The 23,445-nt window shown below is 36.9% G+C and overlaps 1 protein-coding gene across 1 annotated transcript in view; it reads left to right on the top strand.

Moving 5' to 3' along the window:
* FRZB (frizzled related protein) overlaps positions 1–18,691 on the top strand; it is a 35,943-nt gene extending 17,252 nt beyond the window's left edge. The window contains exons 4-7 of the mRNA XM_017532772.2: positions 8,868–8,933; positions 12,887–13,091; positions 13,483–13,546; positions 17,418–18,691. Of these exons, the coding sequence (XP_017388261.1) occupies positions 8,868–8,933; positions 12,887–13,091; positions 13,483–13,546; positions 17,418–17,534 (452 nt within the window). The 3' untranslated portion in view covers positions 17,535–18,691. The remainder of the gene's footprint in view (positions 1–8,867; positions 8,934–12,886; positions 13,092–13,482; positions 13,547–17,417) is intronic.
* Positions 18,692–23,445: the final 4,754 nt, after the last annotated feature.

Here is a 23,445-nt window from a genome sequence, read left to right as displayed (position 1 = left end):
AAAGTGAAGAGACAATCCGTAGAATGAGGGAAAATATTTGCAAACTATCTGGCAAGAGCTTAATAACTAGAATATATAAGCAACTCAGACAACTCAGTAGCAAAAACAAAACAAGAAACAACAAATAATCTAACTAAAAATGGGCAAAATATATGAATAGACATTTCTCAAAAGACATACAAATGCCCAACAGGTAAATGAAAATATTTTTAACATCACTAATTAGATAAATGCAAATCAAAACCACAATGAGATCTCTCATCCCAGTTTGAATGGCTTTTATCAAAAAGATAGAATAATGGATGCTAGTGAGGATGTGGAAAAAAGGGGAACTCTAGTACACTGTTGGTGGGAATGTAAATTAGTACAGCCAATATGGAAACCAATAGGAATTTCTTCAAAAAACTAAAAATAGAACTACCATATGATCCAGCAGTTTCACTACTGGGTGTATATTCAAAAGAAAGGGAATTAATACATTGAAGAATATCTGGACTCCAATGTTTAGTGCAGCACAATTGCCAAAATGTGGGATCACCTGAAGTGCCTATTAGTGGATGAATGAAAAAAGAAAGTGTGGTATATATACACAATGACATATTGTTCCACTATAAAAAGAGTGAAATTCTGTCATTTGAAGCAACATGGAACTGGAGGTTAGTATGTTAAATGAAATAAGCCAAGCACAGAAAGACAAATATCACACGTTCTCATTCATATGTGGGAGCTAAAAAAAAAAAAAAAATGAATTTAATTGAGTTAAAGAGGCTGGGAAGGGTAACAGGGAGGAGGAAATGAAGAGAGTATGATTAATGAGTACAAATATACAGTTAGTTAGAAGGAAGACCTAGTGTTTGATAGATCAGTAAGGCAACTAAAGTTAACAATGATTTATTGTTAGAGGCTAATTCACATGTTTATAGCATAAAGAGGAATGTTTAAGGCAATAGATATTACTGTAACTTGATCTTTACACATTATGTGAAAGGTGAAAATATCAATGTGCCTGAAAATATGTACATCTATTATGTATTAATAAAAAATGTAAGGGACACTGGTATCAGGCACACTATGTGCCCAGGACATGGAATGAAAGAGCAAATAGGTGACTGGCACTCCCTTTTTTTCACCTCTTTTCAATGTACTTGACATTGAGTGGACACATGATCTTCTAAAGGCTGTGAAGCCCCCTTTTTTATTTGTTAATTGATTTCTTTAGAGTCTGTCACAAAACAGCACTTCAGAAGTCATGAGGGAAAACAGGCATAATCGTATTGACTCTTTCTATATTTTGGATATTCTGAGTAACTCTTGAATCTAGAAAACTTGTGAAAGGCAGTTTATTTGAAATTTTCCAAAGATATAAAGAAATAAACTGCATTTCCTTTTCTTACTAATATAGTGTTAGTTTTCTCAGTCTTAAGCAATTCCTTTTACTAAGTGCAAATTACTGTGAATTGAGTCCTTTATTACAATATTTGAGGTTTGTTTTCACAGCTAAGTTGAGAAAATGTTACTTTTACTTTTTAAAGCCTTATTATATCACGTAGGTTCGCCAGTCAACTTCATCACATTTTCCATATACTGGTCTAATCCAAAATAAAATTTAATATGATATTCTTTGCCCTATATATAGGTTTAGGAAATAAATATTGTTTTAAATACATAATGAATGACTGCTAAGTCAAGAAAACACTTCATTTTATGACAAAAATGAAAGAAATATCTTATTTTTATGTTAATATAACTTTCTTAAGCTATAATTTATTTGTAGTAAAATACTACAAATCTTAAGTGTATGCTGCATTTAAATTTTGACAAATGTATATACTTATGTAACCCCCATCCAGATCAAGATAAAGAACAATTCTCTAAATTATCAGGTGTCCAATCACCCATCTTGCCCTCAGAACAAGGCAAGCACAGTTCTGATTTTTATTGCCATAGACTGGTGTTGATATTCAGCTTCACGTAAAGGGAAGCATACACTCAGGACTGGCTGCTTTGGCATACCATGGTGTTTTTGAGACTTTGAGTTCTGTGCATCATTTTATTTTTTAGTGTGTAAAAATACACCCTCTTAGGAACATAATATCAATTTGACTTCTAAATTCAAGCCTCTTATTAATATGGTTCCTAGTTTAATATAGTTAATTTCTGAATCTGCAGAAGTTGTTGTTGTTTTCTTCTTTCATCATTGATGCCAGAACTCTAGGGTTCTGGTGTTTCTGTTTGTTTGTTAATGCCCTAGGAACAATAAGACCCTGTCAATTTTTTCATTAAGTGCCCGTTTGATGACTTGCAATTTTGGGAAGAGGGAATGTGTTCCACGGGGTGGAATCTAGCGATGTTTTACCATCACCTTGTTTCTAGAATAGTGGAATTGACCTCCTGAATGGCCAAGTGGTATATTGCCCAGCTTATGTTTAAGGGCTATCTGAACAAGCTCCGCAATGGCAACCATTCCTGTTGCTGTTGATGGCTGTGATGGTAAGGCAGATGATCCACCTACTGCGTTGATCTTCTCACTTTACTAATATGCTAGTCTATTCTACCTCAGCCACTCACTTCCATGAGCAGTTCTGGGCCTTACCATCTAGCAGTGATGCTAGCGTTGTAATGTTAATTCTAACAGTCCCACTGTTTGCTTACCACTTCTTTTCATTTGAGATGACTTGTTGCAGTACTTTCATCACTGCTTCCTCTTTTTTTTAACCATGTTGAGAATACCTATTCATCAGCTACCACTTCCTATCTGCTGAGGCTCTGGCCTCCTTGTCTGCATGAGATATCATGGTCTATTGCAATTCTCATTCCCTTGAAAATACCCTCAATTTCTTTGCTTTCTCTTCTTCTGCCATAATCATCTGGCAAATTCCAACTCCAGTTATTTGAGAAAATTACTCAACTGAGGTGACTAGTTTCACTTTAAATTCAAGACAGAAATATCAGATAGAAAATCAAGATTGCCCATCATTCCTACTCGCTACAGTTTGCCTTTCTACTTGATGAAATAACCACTTTATACTTTCTTTACTTACATGCCCCCATCCTGCTTTTCGTAGTCCCTCATTCCCCATAGCTGGTGACTTCACTTCATGCTTCAATGAGAAAGTAAAAGCCATTGGAAAGAACTCCCTCATTACTCCACCAACCAATTTATAAACTTGTCAGTATCAGCACCCTTCTCTCCTTTTTTTTCTTGTGTAGTGGATGAAGTCTTCTGACTTTCAAAGTCCTATTCTCTCTTTTGCTCAGGGTTCAGTCATCACCTTGCAAGTTGAATTTACTGGACCCTTTTCTCTCGGAACTCATTTTAGCTCTGAGGGTCATTTGACACAGGACTACCCTGCTTTTATTTTGGAATACAGTTTTTAAACTCCACACTCTCCTGTATTTCTTTCCACAACACTGGCTGCTGCTTCTCAGTCTCCTTTATGGACTTCATATTCTTTATCTTATATATAAAGATGTAGTTCCTGCCTAGAGGACTATGATTCACCTTTCAGGTTTCAAGCTTTAAATATCATTTTCTCACAGTATATTGGAGGCCAGACTAGTTTAGGTCATTAAGTGATATGTTCTTATTATACATATACATTGTGTTTTAATTTCCTAACATTTATTACATATGACAAATTATTTTGTGTGTAATTTTTTTTTTGTTCAATGTCTTTGTCTTCTTCTGGATTGTCTATAGAGCCCATTATGTGTCCTACATGTTTATTACAGAGCCTGGAATGTAGCAGATGCCCAATATTTGCAGAATGAATGAATTCATATATAAGTGACTGAAAGGGCTCAACAAATGTTAGTTCTGTTTTCCTTTCCCATCTCATGTTTACAGAAGCATAGATATACCAGAGTTGTGGAGTCAGAGGACACTACTATCATTTCTATAGAAGAAAGACAAATTCATGGTGTGATGAATGTTACCAGATGTTAAAAATTATGGAACTCCTCATAAACCCCTCTTACAGGCAGTTGGAAATACCGATCTAGATCTCAGTAAAGAAGTCATGGTGAAGGACATGGATCTTCAAATTATAACATTTTATTTTTTATATTTTTTAAAATGTGTTATGTTTTGCTCCTGTGTGTTTTAAAATGGAGGAAAAGAGGATGAGTGGGTTTCAGGGGTCAAATGCCAGGGTATGAGACATACAGTGCATCTGGTAAAAATTAAAATGATTTAAATTCTGATCTGATTATAAAGGGTCAGTCTTGAAAAACTTATAAAGGAAATTGTAACACAAATATGATTATATGTTCTTCTCTCCTTCTCCCTGCTTTTTGACAATAAATCCTGAGCACAGATCTAAGGATATTTTTTTCCTAGAAAAAATAGAAAAATATCCACTCAAACATAGTCTTCCAAAGTCATGCTACATGAAAGGTTATGGGAGTTTGAGGATCTGATGAAGTTAATTATAGTCTTACAGCTCTGGATAAGACCCAAAAGCATTCAATTTCAAACAAAGGTCAGGGATAGTTAGAAAGTTTTATCACACTTAAGCTTGAACTCAAACAAGGTTGCATTAAATAGGGACAGTCCAGTGAGTATCATATTTCATAACTGGATCATGTACTTAGATTTCTTTAGATCTTCTGAAATCATATCAAAATTAGTAGTATCCTTATGTTTTTTTAAAATAAGTGAGCATATTTGTATGAGCAAATCTTTGAATAAAGAAGGTTAAGATTCTTGTCTTCTTTGAACTATTTTTATTTTTATAAGAAGCCACTGTGAGACAGCAAGGCTGTTCACTGCAAGGGCACGATGTGTATCATGGGGCATTTCCCCTGAGTTACAGACCAAGCTCTGCAAAGTACTGGGCATGTTAACTTTGCAAATTCAGGTTTCTGCTACAGTGATAAACTCACGTTTGTACTAGGATAATAAACAGTCTCCAGGTTCATTAGCAGATATGTAGGAGATCATTAATATTAACAGAGTAGCTAGAAGCAGCAAGCAAGAGGAGTGGAGGGAATATGAGAAAGAACTGAGCTGAAAACAGCTTCCTGTCCTTTCCATGGCTGCTCGCAAGATGCAGCACTGCACTGTGTCCCGCATTTGAAGGTGCTGTATTAATTCCAGGCTTTGAGGTAAATGAATTGTTAATGTTAAAACTGCCCATGTTTGAAGATCTCGTCATTTCTTAGCCTACTCTGTCAAAACCAACTCCTTTAACTTTTAAAATATTTTTTTTCCTCAGATAAAGCACCAAGACAGACTAATTCATTTGTAAGCTTTTCTCCTCAACAGTGGAATAAAGAAAAATCAATATCTGATGGTTTTTGTGTAAAGCTCAGTAAATAATAGATTTCATTTTTCTACTCTAAAAGCCAAAACTTAAAAAGCTTGTGCCTTTAGGAAGTTGGGAGAGGAAGACTATTAGCAATTAAACTAGAAATGATTGATAGTAATGCTACAGGCCCCCCCAAAAAAGTCTGAGTATCAAGAAATCAACTGTTGGTAATAAAAATAAACTGTTACATCTGATTTAGGGTAGCAGGCTTAAAAACAGGTGACAACTGGGCCGGGCGCGGTGGCTCACGCCTGTAATCCCAGCACTTTGAGAGGCCGAGCCGGGTGGATCACAAGGTCAAGAGATCGAGACCATCCTGGTTAACCTGGTGAAACCCCGTCTCTACTAAAAATACAAAATTAGCTGGGCATGGTGGCACGTGCCTGTAGTCCCAGCTACTCGGGAGGCTGAGGCAGAAGAATTGCTTGAACCCAGGAGGCGGAGGTTGCGGTGAGCCGAGATCGTGCTATTGCACTCCAGTCTGGGCAACAACAGTGAAACTCCATCTCAAAAAAAAAAAAAAAAAAAGACAGGTGACAACTAATGCATGCAATGAATTTCTCTGTGATTCTTCACAATTTCGCAGTTTTTGGGCTTTTGAGGATGTATGTGTCGATGTGTGTAAATATAATTTACATGTGGAGTAATGTTTCAGATCTTTTGATCTAAGATACACTTTTCATGAATAACCTAAGATATGAATGTTTGGGTTGAGTAAGCATAAATAAGTGAGACAAGGTTCTTTCATATTTGAGCTTTGTGGGTATAAAACTCAAATTCTCATTACTCTGTTATTTTATCAAGCTACTTGAACTAGACAGATAATTTGCTTATGGCAAGAGTTAGGGATTGAGACATTGTCCCATATAATTACTATGGCATTGTCACCTTGGAGACCAGAAGAAATAAGAATTATATTGCAGATGAGCAAAATTTAGTTCCAAGAATATTTGCTTAGCTCATTAGCTATTAGGTAATAGTCTAGCTATGTATATGTAGGTGTATGCATAGCTTTGTAAATACCTACTTGAAATATTACCAAATCACTTTATAATATAATTTTTACAAATCCCTGCCTAGAAAGTTTTATGGAATCCATTTGTTTATGCTCCAAGAAGATATGTAAGTAAAAACATCCAATTAGACTCAATTCTGTGACAGTTGCTATAGTTTTTGCCTAAATTTTTTATTTGATTGTAAGCAAATTTCTGAAGAATTACAAATGTGTAGATAATTTATTTACATGCATTATTTTTGGGAGATATCTATTTTTAAGCAGAAAAATCACAATTCTATATATATATGGATGAAGATAATTTATAAATCTAATACCATAGCAACAGAAATATTCTCATCTCAAGAATATCTCTTTAAAAATACATATAACTTGCCGGGCGTGGTGGCTCACGCCTGTAATCCCAGCACTTTGGGAGGCCGAGGCGGGTGGATCACGAGGTCAAGAGATCGAGACCATCCTGGTCAACATGGTGAAACCCCGTCTCTACTAAAAATACAAAAAATTAGCTGGGCATGGTGGCGCATGCCTGTAGTCCCAGCTGCTCAGGAGGCTGAGGCAGGAGAATTGCCTGAACCCAGGAGGCGGAGGCTGCGGTGAGCCGAGATCGCGCCATTGCACTCCAGCCTGGGTAACAAGAGCGAAACTCCGTCTCAAAAAACAAACAAACAAAAATACATATAACTTTTTAATACAAAGTAAAATACTGTAAAAAAGCCAAAAACTAGGTAACTTTTCATTCTCTTTTAAATGAGAATACAATCAGTATGCTAATAAAGTTATTTTTGGAGTCGTTTTTTTTCAAAATAGCAATGAGCACTAATATTACTCATTGTTTATTGGGCTGAGATCTTCACAGAAATTGTGTGATAAAAATGATCAGCAGAACAAGGGAAGGAGCTGTGCGTATCATTGAGGAATTCTCATTTCTGTCATGGGCGAGAGCAACAGTTGCTGCTGCTACCATCCCCAGTAGAGATACTTATTTCTCTGGCAGGAGGGGCGATACTCATTTTGGGACTGCTACTTTAAAGTGTGTTATTGACAAGTTCAACTGGAAGTAAAATTTATTTTCATTAGAAAATACAAGTGGTCAAGAAAAGCTTCTGCCTTTTACTTTCCATGTTAACATAAAACAAAATTTTTTTTGAGGCAGGGTCTCACTGTGTCACCCAGGCTGAAGTGCAATGGCGTGATCTTGGCTCACTGCAGCCTTGACCTCCAGGGCTCAAGTGATCCTCCCAAATCAGCCTCCCAAATAGCTGAAACTATAGGCACACGCCACCACAGCAGCTGATTTTTGTATTTTTTTTTTTTTTTTTTTTTGTAAAGATGGGTTTTTGCCACATTGCCCAGACTGGTCTTGAACTCCTGGGCTCAATTTTTTTTCCCTCACCTATCGCCTCACTCTGTTGGCCTCCCAAATTAAGTGCTGGGATTCAGGCATGAGCCCTTGTGTCCAGCCAAAAAACACCTTTGAAGCAAAATTTTTTTTGTTGATGTTCTTTCTCTGATTTATGTGTTCTTATTTCCTTTTTCTGTGTCAAAAGAGAAGCACATACTATTTGATTTTTAATGAAGCTTTCTCAGGGGCATTATTTAAAGAAATCTTTACATATAATTAAATATTTTTAAGATAATTGTGTATTTTTTCTACTTTTATATTGACATTAATTCCTGACAATTTACCATGCTTATGATGTATATTTCTTAGCTATGTAATCTCAGCTGTCTAGCTCTTCTATAAAACGTATCTACTCTCCAAGATGTCAAGTGAATCTATCCTTAGAGAAAACACTTTGAGATTATTAGAATTGTTATTATTATGATGGCAAAAACCACAATTACTTCTGCACTAACCTAATATATACATAAAATGTGCATTTTGGTCACTACTCACCAAATACTTTTAAAACATGAAATTTCTGTCTTCAAAATACGTAGATAATAATTTACTCCAACAAGCACAATAATACCATTAAGTTGAATGGTGGCTATTATACCCTATAGAAGGGGCTCACTGCCTCCCTTAAGAACCTCACCAAGTTCACTGGGTTGTAATAACACTTGCTTATCTCCTTAAGTTGCTATGAGATCTCGGAACTAATATTAGGAGGAGTGCTGTGACGTCTATTAAAAGTCTATGAACATGAGGCGATAGTCCACAGGGTAAACCAGCGACCTGAGCATAGGCAGAAAATTGCCTCCCAGTTGGCATTCATGATGTAAATATTTCCATAACCATGAAGCACACCTCTTTCAGAATTAAGGGGTCATGCTCTTCTCATGCATGGGGGTGAACAGCATTTCCTCAAGATTTGGGTGGTTTGTTGAGAATAGAAACGATGCACATACTGACATTGAATAAGAGGCCATGTGGATAGAATAAACATGAATGTAATTCCAGGAGAAAAAGATCAGACACACAGAATTGACAAGAGCCTTCTCACCACCAAACTGAGATCTAGTCTCAGCAAAAAATGTGAGTAAACAAAAGAAAGCTAATATTGGAAATACGCTTATAACTAAACTGTGTTTTTCAGAACGCTGTAAATGTAAGCCTATTAGAGCTACACAGAAGACCTATTTCAGGAACAATTACAACTATGGTAAGGAAAACTTCATGGTTGATTTATAAACTACTGTGTTAAGGTGTGTGGATGCACCCATGAATATGTGCACATGTAAATAAGTAGAGCCATTTAAGAATAAGGCTTAAAAACCAAAAGACAACTTTTAGGAGCGTAATCCCTCTGCCCCAACCAATTAACATGTCTCCCATGGGCAAAATGCTTAACACATGGTTGATGTTCAAGCATACCAAGCAGACATGGTTGATGTTGAAGCACACCAGGCAGTATTGTCCTCCTAGAGCCATGCACGTAAGTACACAGAGGTAAGTGTAAGTATCGAGTTACATGGGACTCTTCCCTACCTGGAGGCTGAAGGAGGATTAGAGCTCAAGTTGGGTTGCATAGGCCATCAGTTGTGCTTAACTGGGTGAACAGAAGAGCACTTTGATGCATAAGGAGCTGTTAAAAGGCTCAAACTTGGTTTTGTCAGTCAGCCTATCCCATGAAAAACACAGATAGATTTGGAAAGCAACACTTGTAGAAGTTGTTGGTATTCAGCTAAAGAAATGTGTTGTATCTAGCTTGACTTAAAATCTGACATTCTAATAAACTAAATATTAATTGAAGAGCCACCAATCCAAATGTAGCTGACAAACAACTGAAGGATTAAAAAGCCTGCCATTTTTGCCCTGTATGCTAAGTGATTTCTATGCATTATCTTTAATTTTCTCAGCTGCCCTATGAGATATATTACCATCCTGATTTTATCAATGATTATTGAATCTAAGTTGTCCCTTCTTTGATTGTTCACAATGTGCTTTTGGATGCTGGTATATATTTTAGAGTCATAAATTTATTTATACAGTCGTTATATTTAGAAATGGCAATTAACAGAGTTTTCCAGTTGAAACATAAGGAACTAACTGATATTTACTGTATTCCATAGGCATTTTTATTTTTTCTAATATCTATGGTATTAGTAAAAGGTATGTTACTGTCTCTGCATACAACTATTGATGTTGAGTCAATGAGTAAACAGCGATTAAACAGACTTTTAAAGTGAACCTTATTAAAATAAGAGTTTTATTATTCCTTTTATGTGCACTATTTAAAAGTATATATGATATATAGAGCAGTTTTATTTCTTCTATACTTTTGGGAGTTGGAAGGAGAGAAAAGAATAAGACTGTAAGAGTTATCTTCAATATCTTTCAAAATGCAGTGTATTAAAAAATATAAAGTCGAAAATTTTTGGTTTAGTTAAATCTCTTTAAAACAGATCCACCTTGTTTCCCAAGTTTTTCTTCAATGGAATTTTATGTTTTGCTTGCTACTCATCTTAAGAGGAATGTAGCTTTTCTTAGTCGGTGATGGATGCTCAGAGGTTTGTAAGGTTATGTTTATCTAGGAAGTCAAATGCCTGGCGGCTTTATCTAGGAACCCATTTCTTTACAGATTGATGTGAAGAATCCTAGGGAAAAAAGAGGCCTTAATTTCTAGGAGATTAGCTTCTTAAGACTGAAAAATGCTATATAAACTTTTAAATACTGTAATGCTAAGAATAAAAACATATAAATTTTATATCAGGGAAATGTAATTATTTATTTCACTTATCCTATGTTCGACTTTTATTTTATCCGAGCTTCTTTAGTGCTGCAATAGTTGTTGCTGTTATTTTTGTTAAAAGTTGAAAGACAAGTCATGGAAAGTGAAGGTCTTAGAGAAGATAGCTGAATGAATATCATAAAATAAAATTGGATATGTATCATAATTAGTGCAAAGGAGCAGATAATTTCTTTTTTGTAGCCAAGTAATAGCTAAGTTGATCATAGTTTCAAGATTGTCATTTATCTGGGATTTACTTACAGTTTCTTTGGGAAAGGGAGGCACTCCAATGATTAAATAGAAGAAAGCATTCTGAAAAGGAAATATATTTTACTTGCAAAATATTTGTATTTTTCATCTTCTATATCTGCATGTGTCTACTGAGAAAACAAAGTCAAGGTGGGAGCAATTAAAAATTCAGACAAAACTTCTACTTCATTCGGATTAATTCTGTGAGAAACTCCTTAAGTGTTAACAAAATTACTTGAGTGAAAAAGTAGGTCTTGTAGAAAGATATTTATTTTGGAGTGGGTGCATGTGCTAAAAAATTCTAATGAAAATAGTAGACACTGGGTAAATAAATCATTAGTTTGAGAACATTTGCACAGTTCACTAATCTCTAATAGTTGATGGATGCTATGAAGCACGTACACTTAAGCCAGGTCACACAAAAATGCCTGTTAGTTGGGGTTGAGAATTTCTCATCTGATTCTCCCAAATGGCATTTCAAAAAGGACAATCTTATCTTTTGTTAAATACAGAATAGGGAGAACATGAATAGACAGGGACTCCACTTGCCAGTTGAACCACGTGAGGACAGTTGGGTACACCTTTTGTTTGCTACAAGTTCTCATACTTGAGGCAACTAATTCTCTCAAGGCTGAAATGTGAAGTTTTTAGAATTCATTAGTAACTTAATTTCTGTCATGTGTGTTGTACTGATAGAATATTAAGTTTGTGTGATGAAATTGGAGCATTAATGGGGCGAATGGTTGATTAGCTGGTTTTATATTTTTCACAGATTACTTTCTTCTAATCCTTTATAGTCCAAAACCTCTAAAATATGTGGGAAGGTACTCAGATTAAAGTGGTTTGCAATTACATGTCTAAAAAGTTTTTGAAACATTGATTCATTTGGGTAAACTGTGTTTTCCTCTATATAATGTCCATGGATATTGAACTGGAGCAATGAGGGTACTGGGAGAAATGCCATTGGCTTTTTACTAATTGACTTTTTACTTCTTTCTTGATGTTTTAAAACTGCTCTTTTAAAAGCTCATTTACTAGAAGCAGGAATCTAAACAATTTGGCTCTTTTAAAGGTGGGACATACAGAAAAGAAGCAGAACTATAGTTTCTAGATTCTGAGTCAAATACTTTAACTTTGCAACCAAAGACCATTTGTTGTTACATGGAGAAGTAAAGTGACTCTTGTGACATAATTTGGGTGCCAATATATCCATCGAGACAGGTAGAATGATGCAATTGACCTTTGATAATGTATTCTGTAGCACGTGAGGGGAAGGAGTGTTGGAGTGTCTGACTTCAAGGCAGATGGAGGAAATAAGGTCTAGTGGTGACAATTTTTATTCAAGAAGAAAATGTAGTCCACCAAGAGGAGAATATAAAAGATAATCTGCACTGAACACAAAGGAAGAAAGGACTGATATCCGAACAAAGAAGAAAATGTAGCCCACATAAAGGAGAATATAAAAGACAATCTGTACTGAACACAAAGAAAGGAGCTAATAACCAAACAGGAACCCAAGATAAGGCAGGTGAAAAGACTGCAGAACCAGTGTGGAAATGCTATTGAGCAGGATAATTTTATAACACGAAAGAGGCCCACCACTTGAGAAAACCTATTAATAGACCTGATTTAAAAAATGATTTAAAAAAACAATAAAAATAAAAATAGACCTGATAAAGGAATGCCGAGAAGGAAAGAAAGCATATTTAAGTACTAGGTCTTTTCATAACGTGAAATTAACACAGTTTAAATTCCTGTTGGCAGCAATTGGAACTGCGCATGCATATATACACATCCAAAATGGAATTTTAGAGCAAAATCGTATCCGATTATTGACTCAATCTTTGATTCTCTAAATGGATTTCTCAAAAGCACATGCATACACACGCATATATACACACGAATATATGCATAGCCAAATTGTAAAGGGAGCAGGGTGGAGCATTAGGAGGTCATGTGTTGTTGTATGTCACACACTGCAGTCTAAGGCGAGAATATCTGGCTGACTTTTCTGTTCCATTCGTTGAATATCAAGTGGATAAGAATTAACTGAAGAGAAGCCTACTTTGGCTTTTTTGAATGGGATACCTATTATGTGTCATATTATTATCAGCTTTTCTTGTCTTTTATCCCAGTCATTCGGGCTAAAGTTAAAGAGATAAAGATGAAGTGCCATGATGTGACTGCAGTAGTGGAGGTGAAGGAGATTCTAAAGTCTTCTCTGGTGAACATTCCACGGGACACTGTCAACCTCCACACCAGCTCTGGCTGCCTCTGTCCTCCGCTTAATGTTAATGAGGAATACGTCATCATGGGCTATGAAGATGAGGAACGTTCCAGGTAATTCACTCATTAAGGATACAGAATAACTGCTTTGCTTATCTTACTCTTATTGCACTTCTGTCTAGAGATCTTACCCTCACATTCTTACCTTGGAATCTGTCCACCTTCTTGGGGATTACAGGTAAGTTTTAGTTGGGATCCTTGATTTCATATATGGAATGGGTGTATGTGTGTAGTTTATGGTTTGCATTTTTCTGGGGAGAGGGACCATAACCTCATTTGTTTCTTAAAGGGGCCTGTGACTCACAAATAGTTAATAATTATGGTTCTAAATCTTGGCTGTCCTATTCAAGAATAAACATATAAGTCTTTCTTGGCACTGATTACTTACACTTTTCAGTAAGAGGTTTTAATTTTTCAAAAATGGTTGCTTCTTTTAAAAACACAGATTACTCTTGGTGGAAGGCTCTATAGCTGAGAAATGGAAGGATCGTCTTGGTAAAAAAGTTAAGGTAAGCCTGTACTTTATGTTTGAAGTAATACGCAGAAAATAAAAGTAGAAAACCAGCCATCTGTCATTAAAATGAAAGAGCTTCCTTCAACTATATGAGAAATACTAAAATTTAGTATGCATGTATTTATATATTCCAAGAGCTGAATTTATCTTTGATGTCTATCTTATTTAAGGAATGAATTTCCTGTATGTGTATCAAAGATCTAACTATAGTTGCCCTAATTTCTCTTCACAAGGAGTCTAGCTGTAATCCAGTCCTGGCAGGGTGGTTCCACATTGTCAGGCTTCTTCTAGCTTATTGCTGTACTTTTTTTTTCTTTTTCTTTTTTTTTTTTTTTTGACGGAGTTTCGCTCTTGTTACCCAGGCTGGAGTGCAATGGCGCGATCTCGGCTCACCGCAACCTCCGTCTCCCGGTTCAGGCAATTCTCCTGCCTCAGCCTCCTGAGTAGCTGGGATTACAGGCACGCGCCACCATGCCCAGCTAATGTTTTGTATTTTTAGTAGAGACGGGGTTTCACTGTGTTGACCAGGATGGTCTCGATCTCTTGACCTCGTGATCCACCCGCCTCGGCCTCCCAAAGTGCTGGGATTACAGGCGTGAGCCACAGCGCCCGGCTGCTGTACCTTTTTTTTCTGAGAAGGAGTTTCACTCTTGTTGCCCAGGCTGGAGTGCAACCTCTGCCTCCCGGGTTCAAGCGATTCTCCTGCCTCAGCCTCCTGAGTAGCTGGGATTACAGGCATGTGCCACTACACCTGGCTTAGTTTGTATTTTTAGTAGAGACCAGGTTTCTCCATGTTGGTCAGGCTGAGCTCAAACTCCTGACCTTAGGTGATCTGCCTGCCTTAGCCTCCCAAAGTGCTGGGATTATAGGCATGAGCCACCGCGACCAGCTCCTCTGCCATTTTTAAAGACATTGCTTCCATACTTATGCTCACCTGGAGGTCACAATATGGCTGCTCTACCTCTACTATCACGTCTACATTTCAGGCAGAAAAAGAGGAGGTAAAAGGGATTTCCAAGAGTCTCATCAAGCAACTTTTACTTAGCTGCAAAACAGCCTAGGAAATGTAGTCTATTTAAATCTAGGGATATTGCTTCCCTGAACAAATTGCAGTTTGTGAGAAGGGGAGAATAAATTATGGGTAAGAAAACAAACAGTGATGCCCAATGAATAAACACTAATTCCTATGCACAAAGGGTAGCTACATTCATCTATATGTAAGAGAACTGAACAAATTAGGTCCTCAGAGCAGTAATTTAGCCTTATTTTTAAGTCAATAGCTCTCAGATTGTGGAATTGATACATGTTTAAAAATCACATAGTACATGACTGTATTATAGAAAGTTTTGTTTCTTCTTACTGCACTAGGCAAATCTGTTTCAAAGAATGGGGTGGGGGAATGTATAGGGGGACAAAAAAATCTCAAAGGATGTATGGGTGGGTGGGGGGAATGGGAACTGTACCAAACATAATACATCCTCTTCCATCTGCAAGTTTGAAGGCTTGGGAAACATTTACATGGTAAGTTAAACACCCCTGGGCGGTTTATCTTATACATCTGGCACTTGACACAGCAGACACATTTGGGTTTAAATGACCTACAAAAATGTAGAGGGCATTATTTTGTAAGGAGACACTATCCTCCAGTAAGTTCTGCCCCCTTTCAGTAGATATGTCAAAAGTGAGATGCATTTCAAGTTTAGACTTGTGGGCATTCTCTCTGCATCTCTCTTCAATTAGTTTGTTGTTTACTAAAGAAAAAAGTGGCTCTTGTTCAGTATGTTGGAATCTCTTACTGTCTTTTTAATTTGGTTTTCTGCTTGCTAATGCAGAACAGGAATTTGTCCTAAATTCCTGTACCAGTTGGAAGAGCTTTCAATATCCCTACTGCAAAGCATGTAACAAGGCTTACTGCTCCTCTTTTGGTACCAAAATAATATCATTGTGTTGTTGACAGGACATGTGGTTTGTTTGTCCTGTTTTCCATTGCTTTCTCAGTATTTCCCATTCCTTTATGCAGGGGACTTGCAGAGTTATTGTGAGGTCATTTATATTCTCAGTCTGGATTTAAATACTCTAAAGGGAAAAAAAAACAATAGTTTGAACAATTTTAAATTCATTTGCAGATATTGAGGGCTAAAGAGTTTGAGTAGCTCCTTTGGCCAGAATTATTGAGATCCCTGTTTTAGTTTTCTTTGAAGATGTGTAAAAAAAGTTTTATGGAGGATGTTGGTTTTTAATCAGATTTTCTCTTAGCTGAGTTTTGTTCTCAGTGGATCAATAAGAATTGTATAAGAAACCTTATTATTGGCCGGGCGCGGTGGCTCAAGCCTGTATTCCCAGCACTTTGGGAGGCCGAGGCAGGTGAATCACGAGGTCAAGAGATCGAGACCATCCTGGTCAACATGGTGAAACCCCATCTCTACTAAAAATACAAAAAATTAGCTGGGCATGGTGGCGCGTGCCTGTAATCCCAGCGACTCAGGAGGCTAGGGCAGGAGAATTGCCTGAACCCGGGAGGCGGAGGTTGCGGTGAGCCGAGATCGCGCCATTGCACTCCAGCCTGGGCAACAAGAGCAAAACTCCGTCTCAAAAAAAAAAAGAAACCTTATTATTATGGTTTTTTTTTTTTTTTTTTCCATGGAAATTGTTGTTTACCTAAATCTCATAGCAAACTATTCAAGATGTTTGGACCACCTTGGGAAGTTGAGAATCAAACTGTTTATAAAATAGGAAAACAAGATTGTGGAATAAAGCATACTAAAATGAAGAATGACTTTCAGTAATAGAAAAACAATGACTAATTTACTATATGCTAAGCACTTTGTATATATTTTTATCAATCTTCAGATGAATCTACTTCTTATAAGTAGATTCTATTATCAGTTCCAACATATAAATGATGAAAATGAAGTCTAGTAAATTCAAGAAACTTCACACGGTAAGTGGGGGAGTTAGAATTTGAACTTGGGCCACCTTACCCAAGATCTGATGATCCTTGCTATTTAAAATGTGGTCCCTGGACCAGCAACACAGGAATGACATGGGAGCTTGTTAGTAATGAAAATCTTGGGCCCTGTCTCAGACCTACTGAATGAAAATTGGCAATTTTAACAAATTCCCCACGTGATATCCATGTTTGAAGTTTGGGAAGTACAGCTGTAGTTCATATTCCCTACCTATCCTCATGTAATATAACTTCCATTTAACTTAAATTATGTGTAAATATTGACATTATCAATATGAACTATTACTAAACTTGATTGTGGCTAACAAAAACATTGCTAACACCTGCTTTGTAAAACTTAGAATGAAGGCAGGACCTTATCTGCTTTTTTGGTTGTACTTGGCAGATATTACTTAGAAAACATTTTTGAGATCCCCCATCCCTCAAAAAAATTTTTACTTTTTTTCCTTGCTCAAATCACATATATTTTAAAAGGCTTATGTGTCTTAAGAAAGGATGTTGAAAAATAGCCTTTCCTTCAAATTCTGTTTGTAAATCTTCCATTTGTTGAGTATCTGTGAAGCACTAGCTTCCTGTGTGTTACCTCAGGAAATACCCAGAGGTATAAGGAGATACTTCCATCATCATTTACAGACATGGAAATTTTAAGTACAAGGTTTGATAAGAAAGCATTACTAAATATAATATAGATGGGCAACTTTGTGCTTGTTAAAATCAGAGAAAAATGTTCATATTGCAACAGTTTTCTTGTTACCCTGGGAAATGGATTTGTACTTTTGGAAAAGTAGTAAAATGCTTTAGAGATCTGACCTTGTGGTCTGACACAGTTGTTAGAATCATGGAAATGATGACCCTAGTGATATGTGCTTGTGACTATTTTCTATTTTAAATTTCATAGCGCTGGGATATGAAGCTTCGTCATCTTGAACTCAGTAAAAGTGATTCCAGCAATAGTGATTCCACTCAGAGTCAGAAGTCTGGCAGGAACTCGAACCCCCAGCAAGCACGCAACTAAATCCCGAAATAGAAAAAGTAACATCAGTGGATTTCCTATTAAGACTTACCTGCATTGCTGGACTAGCAAAGGAAAATTGCACTATTGCACATCATATTCTATTGTTTACTACAAAAATCATGTGATAACTGATCATTACTTCTGTTTCTCTTTTGTTTTCTGCTTTTCTCTTCCCCCAACCCCTGTAATGGTTTGGGGGCAGAGTCTTAAATATATTGGGAGTTTTCTGTTTCACTAATCATAAGAAAAACTGTTCTTTTGCAATTAAACATGTTGATACCAGAGCTTCTTTGCTGAAGTCCCCAGATGATAATTTACTTTCTGCATCCCAATTGGGAATGCAATATTGGATGCAAAGAGAGGTTTCTGGAATACACAGAAAGCTAGATATGCTGTAAAACATACTCTGCCGATCTAATAACAGCCTTATTTTTGTATGCCTTTTGGGCATTCTCCTCATGCTTAGAAAGTTCCAAATGTTAATAAAGGTAAAACCGCAGTTTGAAATCAAATGCCACATAGGCAAAGCAATCAAGCACCAGGGAGCGTTTATGAGGAAACACACAAGATGAATTATTTTCGAGATTGGCAGGAAGCAAAATAAATAGTATTAGGAGCTAAAGAAAGAGCATTTTGCCTGATTGAGAAGCACAACTGAAACCAGTAGCCACCGGGGTGTTCATGGTAGCATTCTTCTTTTGGCAATACATTTGATTTGTTCATAAATATATTAATCAGCATTAGGGAAATGAATTGTAACTAGACATCTGCTGTTATCACCATAGTTTTGTTTAATTTGCTTCCTTTTAAATAAACCCATTTGTGAAAGTCTTTTTCTTTTCCTCTTCTTTTAAAATAAATCTGAATTTCTGTATTGACCAGGAAAAGATTATGTGTGCACGTGCAGCAGGGGGTTAGTTTTTAAAAGTACATAGCTCTCTAAAATGACGTAGATTACAGAATAATGAAATGTGCAAGGTTTTTTTTTTTTTTTTTCTGGTGTGTGTGTATCTGTATTTGTGTACATGTATATCCGTGCACTCACAGGCAAGGTGGATTAAAACACAGGCCTGCAAACTGGCCTGCACTTTACCATTTGGATTTTTACTGTTTAATGCTCAGTAAAAAATGTCTAATAAAACGAATTATGGTTGTCAGGAGAGAGGTATTTTGACTTTTGAACCAAATACACGTTTCTCATTACCCAAGCTGCAGTGAGATCTCAGGGGCTGTGGTGAACAAATGATGCTTTTATAGATCGTCCCTAGCTCACAATGATTCAATTTATAATGGTTCAATTGAACAATTTTTTGACTTAAAATGGGTTTATCAGGATGTAACCCAATTCATTTCAACTTATGATATTTTCAGTTTAGAATGGGTTTATCCAGCTGTAGCCCCATGGTAAATGAAGGAGCATCTGTACTTCCTTCCTCCAGCAGAGTTCCTTAGAGCCTGTGCCAATTACTTGAAAGTTTCATTCTCTGCCATTTACATGTGTGCTATTAGTAAAACCAAATTTCTAAGCTGTTGTGTGCTGAAAATAAAACACTTATGAGACAAAAATGGTGCTGTGTTTCCTTCTACAAGGATAATCATGCAAGGATGAAATTCATTCCTGAACAAAAGTTTCCTAAAATGGTAAATAATCATCTATCCAAATGGTCTTTCTTAAAAGTGTGAGCTGGGTATGGTGGGTGCACCTATAATCCCCACAACTTGAGACGCTAAGGAAAGAAGATGGGTAGAGCCCATGAGATTGAAGCTGCAGTGAGCTATGATTGTGTCCACTGCACTCCAGCCTAGGCGATAGAGCATGACCCTCTCTCTGTAACAACAAAAGTGTGAAAGTTGATTCTACAGACTGAAGTCATGCATGTCATACCCAACCAAAATGCAGTCAGGGAGCCAAGGGGAGGGGCACCCAGGTCCCTGTTCAAGGAACTGTTTTTTCAGTTCAGAAAAAACACAAAGACCTAACTCTAAGTTAGAGTAGTAGTTGTTGTCACTCATTAATCAGAACTTGCTAGATCCTACAAGACGCTCCTGGCTCCAGTAAACTTCCTTTCAAAACAATTTAGATCACCTTCCTTTCTTCCCCAGTAAAGACTGAGCCTTTCTCTTTGTTCTTTGAACACACCTAGAGGCTGCACTGGTTTGTGTGCCCAGAATTACAATTCTAATTCTTGCATTCCCAAATAATCCCTTTACTTGGTGATTTCTCTTCCTAAATTTAAAGGTGACAGAGTAAGGGAACATTCCTGCCTTCTGATTGACTCTCCAAGGCCAATTTCCCCAGCCCCAGAAGAAAACATTCCCACCTTTGCCTATAGGACTGTATAGTCTTTTGGGCTCCAAAGACCACCTCTCAGGGGCTTGCCATCCACCCATTGTTGCTATATTCCCAGATGGCAAGGACATCTCTTTTGAGGTGCTGCTGTCATAGCCTTAAAACATGAGTTCGGTGTCACTGGGGAGTAATGAAGTGCCACCGTGGAGGGACTGTCCCTCAGAATCTCTCTTCCTGGTATGGAAACCTCACTTTGAGCCTGAGGACAGCGGGGTGGAGAGTAGTGCTGGTGCCTCAGCCTGTTTTCCTCAGGCCTTCTCAAGTTAACTCTGAAAAGAAGAAGTATTGACTACAGGAAAGGCTTAAAAGAACTGTTATCTCAAATCCACAAATGTCAACTCTCTCAAAGCGCTGTAAGCAATTTTAAGTGAGGAACTCTTTTGATGTATAATAAAAACTACAGATGTTTCCAGCCTCTGCAGTTTTTTGGGGGGAGGGCGGTGGTAGATGGGGTATGATCAGTTTCTGTGTTGGAATTTGACACACTTTATGCTTAATATAAACAAAAGATGGCTAGATTCTTAGATTCAGCAGTTGTTTTTTTAACCCCCTTCCATTTGGTACCATTTTACAACCTACTGTTTTACCGCTACCATCTAGAGTGGCAATGTTTGGTTTTGCTCATCTGTATGAGGCTTCTGTCAGTCTTTCAAATATTTCTAATGGTATAAAGTTATTGAATAAAGTACATTTGGTTTTTCAGCTTGATAACTACAATACCTTCATTAGTAAACTATGTGCAGACCTCTTTTGGGAGGATGGCATGATTTATCATGATGGTCACGTCTCTAATCAGACTGCAAAACCATTTCTACTCTAGTTGCCTTAGTACAAAGACATCTCGGTCATGCCTCTCTATAGGGTTTTCTTGCAGATACAAACTTTTAAAGCCACTAAAAATTTAACATACATGCATTCTTGTCAGTAACCTTGAGATGGATAAAATTCATATTTCTTTAGAAAATTTTATTCACCTTCAGGATTTTAATTTTCTTAGCCAAATAAAAGTCAGATGCATGCTGAATAAAGTAGCAAGTATTTAAATAACAGCAAACGTGGACTCTCTTTCCATGGGTATGTATTTTACTGTGTCACATACAAAGTAATCTGATTCAGTGCCATATGTTACACTCAGCATTCAGAGATGGAGTGAGGCAAACTCTGTCTTTCCACATCTGTTATACATTAAGAAGGCAAATACAAAATTTATAATCACTGTGAGCAAAGGGCACTACCTATTACCTTCTGCAAGAAGTTATTTGCTAATACATTTCAACAAGTAAAATGACTTTAAAAGGTATTTCAAGATTGATATTTAGCACTATGAGTTTTAACATTTTAATACACAAGAATTCAAGAAGATGGTAAAAATAAAGCAGAGACTTTTAATATGGTGTTACTGAAATCCAGCCCGTAAAATTTAAAAATATGGTTCCCAGATGTATTAATGTTAACAAAAACAGTATAGTTGTATCTTTCATGATTACCTGTTTGGGGTAGTAACATCTTACAGTGGCTAGAACTCTATACGAAACACACATATGTTACTTCATTTATTCCTTAAAGTTGGTGAAGTAGATGTTTTATTTTCATTTAACAGATTTTTTTTTTTTTTTTTTAATGAGGATTTAGAACTTCAGAGTTCCGTCAGTAGCAGAGCTGGGCCTTAGATCCTCTTAATCTTATTTCCCAAATTATATGTTTTCCACCATTGCAATTTCTGATAAAAAGGTAATGCATCCTAGCATTGTAAAAAAAGAAAAAGCACAGTGTCATGCATACGGTGGCGCTAATATTTCTTAAACTGCGGTCTATCAACTATATCAGAAAGCTTATATAATATAGTCCCAACTCTAACCCAAGATACTGTCACTTCACCCCTTCAGATGTCCCCCCTTGCAAAATCAGAATTTCAGTAGAATTATTTCCATACAAGATGGGTAGGTGATGAAGTAATTTTTGGGGCATCAATTGTTTAAAAATATGTAACTCTCAGTTAAAAAGGCATTTTTCAGGCCGGTCATGGTGGATCATGTCTGTAATCACAGCACTTTAGGAGGCCGAGGCTGGGTGGATCACGAGGTCAGGAGTTCAAAGCCAGCCTAGCCAAGATGGTGAAACCCTATCTCTACTAAAAATTTAAAAAAAATTAGCTGGTCATGGTGGTGGGCAGCTGTAATCCCAGCTACCTGGGAGGCTGAGGCAGAGAATTGCTTGAACCCAGGAGGCGGAGATTGCAGTGAGCCGAGATTGTGCCACTGTACTCCAGTCTGGGTGACAGAGCAAGACTCTGTCTCAAAAAATAAAATTTAAAAAAAAGGCATTTTTTAAAGTTTCTGTTTTCTTTTGAATTTGGAGAAAAGTATACAGTTACTTGTATTCAACAACACCTGAAAGAAAGTTGAAATTAAAAGTTGATAATTATTACAAATAAAACCAAAATGACTACTTCCACTGGGAACTCTCATTTCTCCTTTTTAGATGATGCCCTCTATTTTTCGTACCACCAGAGTCCTCCATAATCTAGAAAAACTATTCTACTTTACCTAATTCTCCCTGCTTTTCATTTGTTAAGTATTTTCACTATGATAGGGATTCAACATGTTAATACAAGACAACTAAATATGTTTTTCTTCGGATGAAATGCAAACATTTGTCATGTTTCTACTTAGGTGGTTGTTGAGAACTCAAGGAGTTGTCCTATAAAGAAGGAAAAGATGTGCTCAGGGAAGTGTGTCCAAAAGAAAAAAGGATTTGTGGGCTGTTGAGGAAAATGACACAGAAATGAAAGAAATTGCAGGAAAAAAAATTTCCTACTAACCACAGGGATGTGGAGGGGAATGACCCCACTCATTACACAGTGGTACTGTGGCCACTCTTGCAAACAGCCACCACCTCCCTCCCCACACACTTAGCATCATGATGTGGGATTGATGTTATGATTGCAGGGTTGGAGTTAGGATAGTCTGGGGCCTCAGTAAGGGTTGATGGGGCGATGTCTGAAACACAGGATAGCTCTGAAATGTTAAAAAGTCAATGAAACAGAGAACCAAGGATTTTTTGTTTATACCGGATGGCAAATCTAATAAATAAAGCAGATCCAGTTCACTCTAATGTCTTTATTTCTACATTATTTTGGTGTTTCAGAGGGGATCATGGTTTCTTAGAGGTCCTATATCTGTCCTAGCACTGAAAAGCAGAATTTGAGTTGAACTGTGAGAGAATTTGGCAGAAGAGATCTATATGAACAAAATTCCTATTGGAAAACTTTCTCTAGGGCCTAAAACTCAAGGAATATATCAAAGCTTTAAAAGATGCATGATGCTCCAGGTGAAGTCTTCTGCCAAAAAAACAACAAATGTGTTTAAATTTGCCCTTTTCTTTCCTTCTCTTTATTTACTGGAATTGCCATGAGTCCATTGCTCTGTGAAGGATTCTCTTTCTTTGAAAATTCAGGATATGGTGTTTTGTAAATGATCTAGCAGCCTGCTTTTTCTTTTCTTTTCTTTTTTTTTTTTCAGGCGGAGTTTCGCTCTTGTTACCCAGGCTGGAGTGCAATGG

This window comes from Cebus imitator, unplaced genomic scaffold, assembly GCF_001604975.1.
Source record: "Cebus imitator isolate Cc_AM_T3 unplaced genomic scaffold, Cebus_imitator-1.0 Scaffold78, whole genome shotgun sequence".
Taxonomy (NCBI): domain Eukaryota; kingdom Metazoa; phylum Chordata; class Mammalia; order Primates; family Cebidae; genus Cebus; species Cebus imitator.
This window is presented reverse-complemented; position numbering and strand designations above follow the sequence as displayed.